The sequence below is a fragment of the Schistocerca nitens genome, chromosome 6 (assembly GCF_023898315.1).
Source record: "Schistocerca nitens isolate TAMUIC-IGC-003100 chromosome 6, iqSchNite1.1, whole genome shotgun sequence".
Taxonomy (NCBI): domain Eukaryota; kingdom Metazoa; phylum Arthropoda; class Insecta; order Orthoptera; family Acrididae; genus Schistocerca; species Schistocerca nitens.
This window is the reverse complement of record NC_064619.1, coordinates 471,704,396-471,719,970: the sequence shown is the minus strand read 5'-3', so window position 1 is coordinate 471,719,970 and position 15,575 is coordinate 471,704,396. Positions and strand designations below refer to the sequence as shown.

Here is a 15,575-nt window from a genome sequence, read left to right as displayed (position 1 = left end):
TGCGTTCAGAATTGTTCTCCTTGACTTAAATTGTATACCTTGGATTTCAAGACATGTATGATACGTAATATTTCATAATTGCATATTTGACTAACATGAGCTTGATTCTGGACTGAAAACGGTCGGTAAATAAATTACATTGAAGTTATCATTTGTGTTATGCATTTCTTACACGATGACCTTGTAACTTTAATTTAGGGAAATAATTAAATTAATAATAAACCCAGTTTTGCGAAAAGAATGAATAAATATTAACAATACCTCAAAATTGCATCTGACAATGTGAAACAGGGAGGGAAGAGAGAGAGAAGGTAGAGAGAGGCAGAGAGCAAAAGCTGAAGTGTGTGGCATGGCAGTGGCTGTGCTGCTGCAGTGGAGGGTGTAAGTAGGACGCATGGGCGTCGGCGTGTGGCGGGGACGACGGCCGCATATAAAGCGAGCGGTGCTCTCGCCGCGACACACACGGTAGCCGTATCAGTACCAGTACCACTACCAGTACCAGGTGAGCCGCATCGCCATGGTCCGCACGTTTGTCGCGCTGCTGATGCTCGGGGCGCTGGTGGCGGCGCAGGACAAGTACACCACCAAGTTCGACAGCGTCAACCTGGACGACATCCTCAACAACGACCGCCTGCTCAACAAATACGCGCAGTGCCTGCTCGACGCGGACGACCGCAACTGCACGCCTGACGCCAAGGAGCTGAAGAGTACGTACCCGGACAGTTCTTCCTACCTTCCACCAATCTCTCCATCTCTACATAACTTCTTCAGCTTACATAATCTCTACTTCGAATCTCTAATTTTTGTTTCTCCGACAACTGTCCCCTCCTTTTCTTCTTACTGCTCCTTGATGCTTCTGCTTGTATCCCATACTCCAGTTTCTTCCTTTGATGAGGCTAGTCCTCTCATGTTCCTCATTCACTCTTTCAGACGCTGCACCCTACGAAATTCGTCTGTTTACTTGATTTTTAATGCACGATATTTTCATTGCTTTCAGGTTCTGCCCTGGCTTTCCCATGACCCACCCTACCACGCAGTTCTGTGATCGAAGCATATTGTTTCCAGAACTTGTTCCATAATTCCTTGGCAATATTTGACAATACATAAACTCCTGCATGCAACAGATACCTATCTTTGTTGACATCGTTAATCTGCTTGTGACGCCCTTCGTCCTTCGATCATCAACATAATTTTACTTCTTACAAAGAAGTACTCGTTCACTTCTTATATTATTACCATTCTTGATGTTTAGCAAGCCGATATTCTAAATGGTTCAAATGGCTCTGAGCACTATGGAACTCAACTGCTTTGGTCATCAGTCCCCTAGAACTTAGAACTACTTAAACCTAACCAACCTAAGGACATCACAGACATCCATGCCCGAGGCAGGATTCGAACCTGCGACCGTAGCAGTCGCACGGTTCCGGACTGCGCGCCTAGAACCGCGAGACCACCGCGGCCGGCAAGCCGATATTCTCACTTCCATCACTGTTTATCGTCGTCTTCAATTTGCTAATCCTAATCTTGTATTCTATGTTATCTAGTTAGATAATTTATTCGTTAGACCGCCATGCTTCTATCAAGAATACATGCCATCTGCGAAATGTATGGTTGTCATTAATACATTGCAATATGACCACGGCAGAAGTTATTTTCTAAACAATGATATGATTCAATTCCGATTAGTTGTGCGGCATTCATATCACGTAGAACTAAGAAGAGTGGTCGAGTAAATATTAATAATTATCATTATTATTATTACTCTTTATGTTATTAGTCAATTTTCTCCTTTTTATTGCATCGCACTTTTTTTCTCTTCGAGTTAGAAACTAGAAATGGGCAAAGTAACACACGAACTTTCATTTCTGAACGATTTATGCTCGATGAACTTACAACAACGGTTATGGCTTCGTACTGAACTTCAGGATAAGTAGACTTAGTAACATCATATCCTCATTCTGATTTAGCTTTACTTAACCCATTTCAGGGGAATAAAACGTATGTTTTCCGTCTTGATGGTCATCCAATTGAGAAGTTTACTCCCCCTGAATATATCCAGGTGTTGACAACGCTCTTGACTCTTTGAGGCTTACGTCGGTGCTCAGTAGAACAACTCTTCAATTGTGGAAGACAGTTTCTGAGAAAACAAAACGTTTGGAGGATTCCACCTTGGATCTCCTAAAATCGATTTCGGTCAATGCAGTTTAAACGACGTCGTTGTTTCCAACAGGCTGTTGATTTAAATTTCTTCCTAGCTTCCTGCCAGTTTTTATCACTTTGTCAATCCCAAGTCCACAATGAATGTGGACACATAATCCTCGCGAATACTAAGAAATCTTATACAAAACTTACAACGGTCATATGTCCACATCCGGTTCCATGATTTTACCATCGCTCAAGTTATCTGAGAGGACAAATGATCATTGCCCGCCGTCTCAGGGTGACATGCATACAGTATTGTTGGCAGAGAATGTTTCGTTGTATGTTTTTGTCAGAGCTCGCATAAAACTCCTGTGTTGAAATACCCTCGCACCAATCGTAGTAGGCTGCTAAGCGAAACAGCCAGACAGTCAGATATCATTTAAATTTGGATTAGTGATGATCAAGCTCATTCAGTGCTGCTATTAAGTTAATCTGAGCCCACATTAAAAAGCAAAATGCATTGTATTATAGACAATAACTTTAGACTTTTGTATGCTACAAAATTTAGCAGCACACTCCACTGGACAATTTTAAGCAGCAAAACACTGTGAACCAGCAGGCAGTGGAGCATGACGTATACACCATCCGTCAAAAAGTTTAGAGATTGATTTTATTCAAAAAATGGCTCTAAGGACTATGGGACTTAACATCTGAGGTCATCAGTCCCCTAGAACTATTTAAACCTGACTAACCTAAGGACATCACTCACATCCATTCCCGAGGCAGGATTCGAACCTGCGACAGTAGCAGCAGCACGGTTCCGGACTGAAGCGCCTAGAACCGCTCGGTCACAGCGGCCGGCCCTGATTTTATTCCTGGCGTATAAGTGACTACGGTGGCAGCTTGAACTGCGTAAATAACAGATATGCTTTCGATCAGTTCGTTGTGAGCACGCAGTGTTATGTAGTTGACCTGAACCTGCAGTTTGTCAACGTTGTTGCGTCACAAATCGCAATGCAATAACATATAAGTTTTCCAGGCATTCAGCAGAATACAAGAGAAACTTTTGTGCACAATGTTTCCCAAACATACTGACTCCCGAACAAAAACAACAAAGTGTGGAAGCCTTCCGCGACTTGATCGAAATACACTCGTTTCTGGAAAAAACTCTAATCTGGAAAAAATCACCATGGGTGACGAGACATGGTGTTATCAAGACGAACGTGCCACAAAACGACAAATTGCGGAAACTGACATGAAGACTTTGACCACATAATCTACATTCAAGCTAGTGTGACCGAGAAAATGACGTTTCTGACAGTTTCACGTAATTGTATGAGCGTTTTGGGTGTTGCACTCAAGTGCGAGAAGACTGTGGAGAACAGCTGAAGCATTAAAACCACCGCCTTAACTTTTTTATGATTTTTCTCGATCCTGTCTCGAAACATTTTGGGCTGACGAGTTATTTGTTTAGCAGCGAAAGATGCAACACTGCAACATGCGGCAAGAGGGAGTGATTATACTGGTATGTGTGAAGACGTTAAACAGTGTAGTATGCAAGTAAGTATTACAGAAATGCGTTGAAACGTGGGAGTCTAGTGAAAGAGCGCTCTGTAGAGGGGGGGGGGGGGGGGGGGAGCAGAAAAGCGAACAAAAACAGGACCGCAAAAGCAGCACTGAGTGAGCTAGATTATCAGTAATCTAAATTATAACGAATTATGATTGTAAGAATGTTTCGCTTAGCAGCCTACGTCGTCTGGTGCAAGGTTATTTCAGCAAATGGTATTTAGGCGATCTCTATTGACAATGTAAGTCATACAGTCTCTGTCAACAACACTGTGTTGTAAGGTCGTAATATGTTAATAAAAATATTATGCCAGTACGTAATAGTTACAACGTTGTTAATAAAGAGAAATGCGCTCTTCAAATGTTCAAAAACACACTCATGTTTATACTACCGATCTCTTATTTCGGGTACTGTTAACATACGTACACATAATCTTACGCATACTATACAGATTGTTTCTAGTTTCAGTTCAAAACCGCTGACGGTTAATATTCACCTGAAATACAGGGTAGTGCGATTGCGGGGCCATTGAAATAGCAGGGCCCGTAGCAGGCTACGTGTTGCACGGATGAACCGCTTCTAAGCTGGCGACCTCTGGTCCCCTAATGCTTCCCTTCTGTGGCCACTTCATGCGTGGCGCCGCCGAATGGCTGCACTACCAGTTTGCACGCTGGCCTTTGGCGGGTCCAGTGACCTAGGCGAGTGCGGCCTGTGCGAGTACCGGGCTGTCGCTTTCACTGCGGTGAGTCACCGGGCACGGACCCTGCCGGACTAGCTAGCTGCACGTCTGCAAGCCGGACGCCCGCTGCAAGTGCGCCTCTCTTCGGCTTAGAGCGACTGCATTCTCATAATGTGCTCATTGCAGACGGCGTAGTGCTCTGAGCTGCGCTGATAGTCTTCTGCATCAGTTTCATACAATTTCATTATAACTGTAGAACGAGGCCCGATCTGTATCGTTCGCCGACTGTACCTCTTCACAAAACTAAGACAACCTCTACATTCTTCTCTTCCGCTGCCACCTATCATGCTGTTCGTGTACAATAAGCTGCAGCATTTCTTTGTTATCATCGCAATAACCTTGTCATAATAACTGGAAGGTGTTATCTTTCAGCCTGTTAACGAGGAAATCGCTGTTTTTGTCTCTCCGTACTCTTTCCCCTTCTTTCTTTCAGTTGACTAAGCTTATCTCTGTACGGGATGATTGTTACTAACGTTTAAAAAAACCCCGAAGCGACAAAGATGATGCTGAGACAAGTAATTTCTATATAAGACACATGTGACCGCAAAAGTCGGGAAATACCCCAAAAGTGTGTGACGAGTACTGAACATGTAACGCCACCAGATGAGGTGCCTCAACGCAGATGAAGCGGTGGAGGCTATGGGTCTGTCACTAGCTCCGGGCCTACGTGCGCGACTTAAATGCGTGGAGCTCAGGTATATTTACTAGATTCGCGGTCTCCGCTGGTTTATTGCAAAGTACACTGCAACAAAAACTTACCGCATTGAGTCACTACTAAATGAGTAGAAGCTTCCGAATTGTGTCAAAATGGTTCAAATGGCTCTGAGCACTATGTGAGTTAACATCTGAGGTCATCAGTCCCCTAGTACTCAGAACTGCTTAAACCTAACTAACCTAAGGACATCGCACGCATCCATGCCCGAGGCAGGATTCGAAGCTGCGACCGTAGCGGTCGCGCGGTTCCAGACTGTAGCGCCTAGAACCGCTCGGCCACCCCGGCCGGGCGGAATTGTGTCGTTACCAGTGAACGACTTACGTTTCCTATACTAAATAATGTCTGTAAACAAAAAAAAAAGAAGGGAAAGAGGAAAGAAACGCAAAATAAGAACATCTTCTGCTTGGTTAGTGGGAGGACAGTAATTTTGTAACGATGCGTCTACAACAGATCATATTTACAAAAAGAGTTAGAAATTTTTCACTGTTGTGCAGCGATGTGTAGCGCTGCCCCCTACTGGTTAATGTAGGGTCGACAAGCCCAACAGCTACACGTGTGGCGAGATACGTCATCTGGTGACGTCACATGTTCAATACTTGTCATTAAATTTTGAGGTATTGCCTTACATCCATGCGTCTTATATTAAATTAATTGTCGCACCGGCATCTACGTCGCTTCGAGTGTTCTTAAACGTTAATAAGAATAACGCTGTATATAAAAGGAAATGTCCTGGTTGTCTGACTGACTGACCCATTAGCGCCCAGCCCAAACCGTTAAGGAAAGAAACTTGTATTTGGTAACTACGTTGATCTTACGTTGCAGGCGACGTATAAGAAGAGACGAGAAGCAGCTGATGAAAGGCTTTTTTTATTAAATACATTGCTATTAAGGCAATTTTGAGCTAGAAACATGGAAACATGAAAATTGGTATTTGGTTTATGAAATAAAGAAGTACGTGTTTCACGGTTGAACAACAAAATCTGTCGTCTCGCGAGGAGTCATTCTCGTGAGAAACTGACCACACAGTAGCGAAATTGGAAGCGTGAAAACAATGGCTGACAGACTCGGCTATTTTTCAGACTGGTCAACAAGATCAGTTCGGTTGTAGACCACATCAAAATTTCCCGTCATATTGAGGGTCGAAGCAGAGTTCAACATAATCAGGAAAACAATTTCCATTTTGTAAAGGCCTATTGAGTGCCGATTTTGGTTAATACGTACCATCATCAGGCCATCCCCTGGCACTCAGTTGTCAACCTCGCTCTCCCAATTAGGTGTGTCATGCACAAACATTGCCCATATAATCATGGACAGCGAGAGGTAGACGCTTCAGCATTCTTGTCGATAATCGACCGACTGCTTGTTTGTCGTCATATGAGAGATAACGTGTTGTTACATAGAACTGCGGGACATTAAACTGCAGCAGCTAGGAGTTATCCGAACGGTGCGTTTTCCGGTTGGTGACCCACACGCCTGACCGGTACTCTGCTATTATACACTGAAATTCATGGCCAATAAAATGAATCTGTCACTCGGCGGTGCATAGTTTCAGGTCACTTGTACTAAAAGCCAATGTAGACGGTCAGATGGTGCGGTGTGGCGCAGTTCCGACGCAGCTGTAGCAAGTGGTGCATCCTCATTCCCGCAGCAGAGAAAGTGCGATGGCGCTTGCTTACCTCATCCGCCAGCCAGCACTGACCTACTCCACGTGTGTGTGTGAGTGACCGCTGCCTGGCACACACACACACACACACACACACACAGCTGTTTGCTTACTGGCTACAGGGAAGCACTTGAGCTGCTCCGCCGACTCCGTGAACCCGTGTTTTTGCAGCAGAAAATGTTTACAGCAGGCTCCGTCTTGAACAAATTGGAAAACATGACATTTCTACAAGTACCATAGGCAGCTTTCTTGTTGTGTAACCTGGCGAACGTAAATCGTGCCTACGTTCTGTCGACATCTTTCGCAATGTGTACACCGACAGACTGCGAGAGGTTATAGAGGATAGGTACTCATGTACAGCACTCTCACCCAACGGCGATACGGAGCGGATCGACAACTACCAAACAGCCCATTCAACAGCAAACGTCAAGTTTCTCCCCAATAGACCACATTTTAATTTATTGTTTATTTAATCTGGCAATATTAGGGCCATCGGGTACTCTCTTATAGTTAACAAGGTGTTCTACATATTTCACATTACATTATATAGATAAAGAAGAGAGTTTCTTTGTCTGTTTGCTCGTTTATAATCTATACAAATCTACAGTTTTATTCAGATATTGACGAAATTTTGCTTACTTTATCTTCAAGATAAGAGGGAGATCAGTGTCTATAAAAGATTTCGTAATATGACTTGAAACATACGTTCAGATGAAACAAGGAAAAAAATGAAAATTTAAATGCCTAACAAACACTGTATCGTGGTAAACTGATTGTAATTCCTATTGCGAAAATAAATTGCAGTGGCTATACCCGTCTTGGGCATAGCACCATTAAACGTCACTAGCTCGCGGAACGAGCGAAAGCTGGTAAATTTGACAGAAATTTGATTTCAGACTCTTAGCTTGATTAGTTGGCGTTGTTACATATCAACGGAACAGTGCTGGCCCTGAAGAACCTGTTGCCGAACGTCATAAGTTTAACAATAACTAGAACTTACGTGATGGTAGGTTTCAGTGATGAGCGTTAGCAACAGCGTGTAGTAGAGAAAAGGGGGAGGGGGGCGAAGGAGGAAGGAGTGACCTGATAATACGCAGTTAATGAATACAAGGGTTAATTTTTGAGGAAACGTTTATGAGGGTGGCAGAAGATAGAGCTGCAACTTCTTCAAAGTAGCAGGGCACTGAACAGTGCCCAGATATTAGGCCAGCTTCTTCCATTTCCTGTGGCCCATCAGCCTTGCAACTGAATATTTAACTGACGAGACTGTCTCAAGAAATCCACCACTCATACTATATTCGAACATTAAGGAATATTTTTCCTTACAGATCTGCATTAATTTATGTTTTTCGCTTTTAGTGCAAGCTGACATAAAGCAAAATACACTATGTGACCAAATGTATCCGGATACCAAAATAATAAAAAATATGTTTCTCATATTAGGTTCATTGTGCTGCCACCTACTGCCAGGTACTCCATATCAGTGACCTCAGTAGCCATTAGACATCGTGAGGGAGTAGAATGGGGCGCTCCGCGGGAAATCATGGACTTCAAACGTAGTCAAGTGATTGGGTGTCACTCGTGTCATACGTCTGTACGCGAGGTTTCCACACTCCTAAACATCCCTAGGTCCACTGTTTCCGATGTGGTAGTGAAGTGCAAACGTGAAGCGATACGTACAGCACAAACGCGAAGAGGCCAATCTAGTCTGTTGAGTGACAGAGACCACCGACAGTTGAAGAGGGTCGTAATGTGAAATAGACAGACATCTATCCAGACCATACCACAGGAATTCTAAACTGCATTAGGATCCCTTGCAAGTACTACGACAGTCAGGCGGGAGGTGAGAAAATTTGGATTTCAGGGTAGATAGGCCGCTCATAAGCCACACATCACGCCGATAAATGCCAAACCACACCTCGTTTGGTGTAAGGAGCGTGATTGAACGACTGAACAGTGGAAAAACGTTGTATGGAATGACGAATCACGGTACACAATGTGGCGATCCGATGGCAGGGCATGGGTATAGCGAATGCCTTGTGAACGTCATCTGCCAGAGTGTTTAGTGCCAACAGTAAAATGCGCAGGCGCTGGTGTTAGTCTGTGGTCGTGTTTTTAATTGAGGGGGCTTGCACCACTTTTTTTGCGTGGCACTATCACAGCATAGGCCTATATTGATGTTTTAAGTACCTTCTTGCTTCCCACTGTTGCAGAACAATTCGAGGATGGGGACTGTATCTTTCAACACGATCGAGCATACGTTCATAATGCACGGCTTGTGGCGAATTGGTTACACGACAATAACATCCCTGTAATGGAATGGCCTGCACACAGTCCTGATCTGAATCTTAAAGAACACTTCTGGGATGTTTTGGAACGCCGATTTCGTGCCAGGCCTCATCGACCGACATCGATACCTCTCCTCAGTACAGCTCTCCGTGATGAATGGCTGCCATACCCCAAGAAATCTTTCAGCACGTTATTGAACTTACGGCAGCGAGAGTGGAAGGTGACATCAAGGCTAAGGGTGGGCCAACACCATACTGAATTCCATCATTACCGATGGAGCACGTCACGAACTTATAAGTCACTTTCAGCCAGGTATCCGGATACTTTTGATCACATAGTGACATAGTGTAGAAATTCTATGAAAGTCATCTTTTATCCTCCTTTTTTTGGTCATCGGTCTTCTGGCTGGTTTGATGCGGCCAGCCACGAATTTCTCTCCTGTGCTAACCTCTTCATCTCAGCGTAGCACTTGCAACTTGACGTCCTCAATTATTTGCTGGATGGATCTCTGCCTTTCTCTACAGTTTTTGCCTTCTACAGGACCCTCTAGTACGATGGAAGTCATTACTTCATGTCTTAAACATATGTCCTGTCCCTTCTCCTTTATCAGTGTTTTCCTCATGTTCCTTTCCTCTCCGATTCTGCACAGAACCTCCTCATTCCTTGCCTTATCAGTCCACCTAATTTTTAAAATTCGTCTGTGGCACCACATCTCAAATGCTTCGTTTCTCATCTGTTCCGATTTTCCCGAAATCCATGTTTGACTACCATACAATGCTGTACTCCAGACGTACATTCTCATAAATTTATTCCTCAAATTAAGGTCTATGTTTGAGACTAGTAGACTTCTCATGGCCAGGAATGCCCTTTTTGCCATTGCTAGTCTCCTTTTGGTGTCCTTGCTCCGTCCGTCATTGTTTATTCATCTACCAGGTATCAGAATTCCTTAACTTCATCTACCTCGTGACCATCAATCCTGATGCTAAGTTTCTCGCTGTTCTCATTTCTACCGCTCCTCATTACCTTCGTCTTTCTTCGATTTCCTCTCAATCCATACTCTGTACTCATTAGACTGTTCATTCTGTTCAGCAGATCATGTAATTATTCTTTACATTCACTCAAGATAGCAATGTCATCAGCGAATCGTATCATTGATATCCTTTCACCTTGTATTTTAATTCCACTCCTGAACCTTTCTTTTATTTCCATCATTGCTTCCTCAATGTACAGATTGAAGTAGGGGCGAAAGGCTACAGCATTGTCTTACACCCTTCTTAATAAGAGCACTTCGTTCTTGATCGTCCACGCTTATTATTCCTTCTTGGTTGTTGTACATATTGTATATGACCCGTCTCTCCCTATAGCTTACCCCTACTTTTTTCAGAATCTCGAACAGCTTGCACCATTTTATATTGTCGAACGCTTTTTCCAGGTCGACAAATCCTATGAAAGTGTCTTGATTTTTCTTTAGCCTTGCTTCCATTATTAGCCGTAACGTCAGAATTGCCTCTCTCGTCGCTTTACTTTTCCTAAAGCCAAACTGATCGTCACCTAGCGCATTCTCAATTTTCTTTTCCATTCTTATGTATATTATTCTTGTCAGCAACTTGGTTGCATGAGCTGTTAAGCTAATTGTGCGATAATTCTCGCTCTTGTCAGCTCATGCCGTCGTCGGAATTGTGTGGATAATACTTTTCCGAAAGTCAGATGGTATGTTGCCAGACTCATATATTCTACACACCAACGTAAAAAGTCATTTTGTTACCACTTCCCCCATGATTTTAGAAATTCTGATGGAATGTTATCTATCCCTTTTGCCTTATTTGATCTTAATCCGTCCAAAGCTCTTTTAAATTCTGAATCCAATACCGGGTCCCCTATCTCTTCGAAATCGACTCCTGTTTCTTCTTCTTTCACATCAGACAAATCTTCCACCTCATAGAGACTTTCAATATTTTTTTCCACCTATCCACTCTCTCGTTTGCATTTAACAGTGGAATACCCGTTGCACTCTTAATGTTACCAACCATGCTTTTAATGTCACCGAAGGTTGTTTTGACTTTCGTGTATGCTGAGTCTGTCCTTCCGACAATCATTTCTTTTTCGATGTCTTCACATTTTTTCTGTAGCCATTTCGTCTTAGCTTCCCTGTACTTCCAATTTATTTCATTCCTCAGCGAGTTTCGTTTCTCTATTCCTGAGTTTCCCGGAACATTTTTGTACTTCCTCCTTTCATCGATCAATTGAAGTATTCCTATTTATTTCATTCCTCAGTGACTTATATTTCTCTATTCCTGAGTTTCCTGGAACCTTTTTGTACTTCCTCCTTTCATCGATCAATTGAAGTATTTCTTCTGTTAACCATGGTTTCTTCGCAGTTACCTTCTTTGTACCTATGTTTTCCTTCCCAACTTCTGTGATGGCCCTATCTAGAGATGCCCAATTCTCTTCAACTTTAGTGCCTACTGAGGCATTCCTTGTTGGCGTATATACAGCCATAGAGAACTTCAAGCGTATCTCATCATTCCTTATTACTTCCGTATCCCACTTCTTTGTGTATTGATTCTTCCTGACTAATGTCTTAAACTTGAGCCTACTGTTCATCACTACTATATTGTGATCTGAGTCTATATGTGCTCCTGGGTACACGTTACAATCCAGTATCTGATTTCGGAATCTCTGTCTGACTATGATGTAATCTAACTGAAATATTCCCGTATTACCGGGCATTTTCCAAGTATACCTCCTCCTCTTGTGATTCTTGAACAGAGTATTCGCTATTACTAGCTGAAACTTGTTACAGAACTCAATTAGTCTTTCTCCTCTCTCATTACCTGTCCCAAACACATTTTCTACTGTAATCGTTCCTTCTACTCCTTCCACTATAACTGCATTCCAATCCCCCACGACTATTAGATTTTGATCCCCCTTTACATACCATATTACCCTTTCAATATCCTCATACACTTTGTCATCTCTTCCTCTTTAGCTTGCGACGTCGGCATGTATACCTGAGCTATCGTTCTCGGTGTTGGTTTGCTGTCAGTTCTGATAAGAATAATCCTGTCACTGAACTGTTCACAGTAACACACTCTCTGCCATACCTTCCTATTCATAACGAATCCTACAACTGTTATACCATTTTCTGCTGCTGTTGATATCACCCTATACTCATCTGACCGGAAATTCTTGTCTTCTTTCCACTTTACTTCACTGACCCCTACTATATCCAGATTGAGCCTTTGCAATTCCCTTTTCAGATTTTCTAGTTTCCCTACCACGTTCAAGCTTCTGACATTTCACAGCCTGATTCGTATAATGTTATTCTTTCTTTGATTATTCAATCTTTTTCTCATGGTAACCTCCCCCTTGGGAGTCCCCTCCCGGAGATCCGAATGGGGCACTATTCCGGAATCTTTTGCCAATGGAGAGATCATCATGACACTTCTTCAATTACAGGCCACATGTCCTGTGGATACACGTTACGTGTCTTTAATGCAGTGGTTTCCATTGCCTTCTGCACCCTATGCCGTTTATCGTTGTTGATTGTTCCGCCTTCAGGGGCAGTTTCCCACCCCCAGGACAAGAGAGTGCCCTGAACGTCTGTCCTCTCCTCCGCTCTCTTTGACAAGGCCGTTGGCGGTATGAGGGTGACTTCTTATGCCGGAAGTATCCTATATTCACTCAACGGCGATACTTTTTGTTACACTACAGCGTCATCAGGAATTAGTCGCAGACTGCTGCTCACCCTGTCAGGTCACTTACGTATGTAGTCGACAAAAGTGGTCATATCACACTGCCCTGGGGACTCCTGATGATACCCTTGTCCATGACGAAACTTCGTCCTACAGAACAACGTACTGGGTTCTGTTACTTAAGAAGTCTTCGGGCCATCACATATCTAAGAACATATTACGTATGCTCGGACCTTCGTTAGCGATCTGCAGCGAGGGACTGCGTCAAACACTTTCCATGTAAGTTTGGCTGGTTGATACAGGGGTTGGGACCAAACAGTGAGATCATCGATCCCATTGGATTCGGGGAAGATAGAGCAAGAAGTAGGCCGTGCCCTTTGAAAGGAACAATCCCGGCATTTGCCTCAAGCGGGCTTGAACCGTCGTCCTCCAGAGTGTGAGTCCAGTGTGCTAACCACTGCGCCACCTCGCCCGGTCCCACATACGGTTCTACGAACATGGAATCCGCCCGTTGCCCTGCACCAACGGTTCACAGGACGTTGTCAAGAAAAATGTAGTCTGGTTGTCTTACGTGCAATTTTGATTTTGGCAGATTTGTAGACAGAGCCTTTACTCTCACTGTGAAATTTCTTACTTTCTACATACTCCGAAGAATTCTACAACAAACCGACGATAAGAACATCACCCAAATACACAGTAAATTATTACTATCGTTCTTAGGTGAAAAATTGCCATGCATCGAATAGTTATATGAACAGTATACCTAGGGATATTCAGGTGCGAATGATATTTTGACTTTACTCACAAATAATAATTTTCCAGTCACATAGAATACCAACGCTCTTTTAATTGCCAGAGCCAGCCAGCACTCGAAGTTTCTCATTGACTGTTGTTAGCTCCTGCATCGGTCTAATCGACATTTCCGTTTATTTAGTGCTACGGATAATATACTCTAATTAGAAATATATAGTACTCGAGAACCTCACCAAGGTATCTGAACGCTTACCACATGAGGTCTGAACTGCAATGAAGGCTACTTAGAAGTGGGACGTAGCTGTATCTAGTACAGTGATCAAGACGGTTAGAGCTTCGTCAAGTACTACATTCGTCTTTGCCGTGCTATACAGCATTGAGCTTCTTTTAGACTATGTACGTTGTTGGTCAAAATATATTTAATTTTCTTGATTGTATAGAAATAGAAGTATACATCTAAACCGTTTTCCGTGCTTGGTGTTGTACAGTGAGCATGTTTTCCCTCTTCTGTTTACAGAGGCCATCCCAGACGCGCTGACCAACGAGTGCGCTAAGTGCAGCGAGAAGCAGAAGGCGGGCACGGAGAAGGTGACCAAGTTCCTCCTGGAGAAGAAGCCCGACCTCTGGAAGCAGCTGGAGGCCAAGTACGACCCCAACGGGGAGTACCGCAAGCGCTACGACGAGAGGATCAAGAAGCTCAAGTCGTGAGGACCCGCAGTAGGCTCCACTGCTCTGATTCTTAACTAGAGACACAATCAATTATATATGTAACATATTTTTTGTAATACACTTAATAAATGTGGTCGTAGACTATTTGTTCAGTACCTCAATCCGAGCGGCCACCATGTACCTCAATCCCTTCGAGATGCTTACGGAGACACAACTTGGCCCCTTACAGTGTGCCTTCTAGACAAAGTCCTTCTCGACAGATGTATGAGAGCGTCTTCAACTTCTCGGTAAGAAGACGTATGTGTCTTCCACAACTCAAAGGAGAGAATGACTACTGAATATTTTTGGAGAATTTTTCCTAAGAGTGGCTAGCAACGAGCTTCATAAATTATAATAATAATAATAATAATAATAATAATAATTCTGGAGCAATGATTGGGTACCGGTAATCTGAAACTAAGACAGTTCACTTCTATGGCCGTTAGTGATAGGTGCACTCAGTATTGTTTTCAATATGCGATTATTTCAAACTGCAAATTTTCTTCACAACAGTTTAATTTAACTCTAAATCTAACCCAATTAAGGCACGGGGTTTCTCATACTTGTACAGGACAGAATCGATTTACAAGGTTAGCTCCGTATTTTCAGTTCACATGCCCGTATAAACGAAACTGCCTTTGAGAAGAAATTATTGTTAGATTCTCAGTGCAGTCTCATAAAAATTATCGAAGCTATTACCTGCAGCTAGCGGTCGTGAATAATCTCCATCAAGGATGCAGTGTCACCTTCTCCATGTAATAAGTTTCACGTGACACATAACTTTACGCGACTCTAGCAGCATAGAACCATTCAATGGATCATCACTTTCTCATTGCTGCAGGCGGTCATAAAATATGCCATCGGTGTCTATAACAGCTCATAATACAACATTGAGCTATCCCGGCTGAAGTATGCAATATATATCGCCATTAATTCGCTTTATTTTTCTTTAAAATCTAGTAGGCGTAATCAAACATCGTCACACGAGTAATAAAGTGTTCAGTCTTCCTCTGGGTTCTACTAAATCAAATATTCATGTTGTCCTGAGGTTTCCGGAAGCCACTTGTGTTAAACTTCACGTATTCCTTTTCCTCGTTGATATTGTTATGGAAGGCAAATTGGTTTGGAATTTACGGTATGAGTATTTTGTGAACATTTTTAGGAATACGGCCTAATTGTAAACAGAGTTGTAAGACTGTAACATAAATAAGACCGCTTTTTTACCATTCCACCTGCCGTCAACAGGTTAGCCATTGCTGTTTATTCATGACTCACTCATGTGTTAAATAACTTGTACATCACAG

At 43.0% G+C, this 15,575-nt stretch overlaps 1 protein-coding gene across 1 annotated transcript; it reads left to right on the top strand.

Annotated features, from left to right (window-relative positions):
• Nucleotides 1-473: 473 nt before the first annotated feature.
• On the top strand, nt 474-14,376 carry LOC126262697 (ejaculatory bulb-specific protein 3-like). The gene is made up of 2 exons (XM_049959474.1): nt 474-707; nt 14,081-14,376. The coding sequence occupies exons 1-2, from the start codon at nt 518-520 to the stop codon at nt 14,269-14,271; spliced, it is 381 nt and encodes a 126-aa protein (XP_049815431.1). The 5' UTR covers nt 474-517; the 3' UTR covers nt 14,272-14,376.
• The last annotated feature ends 1,199 nt before the right edge of the window (nt 14,377-15,575 follow it).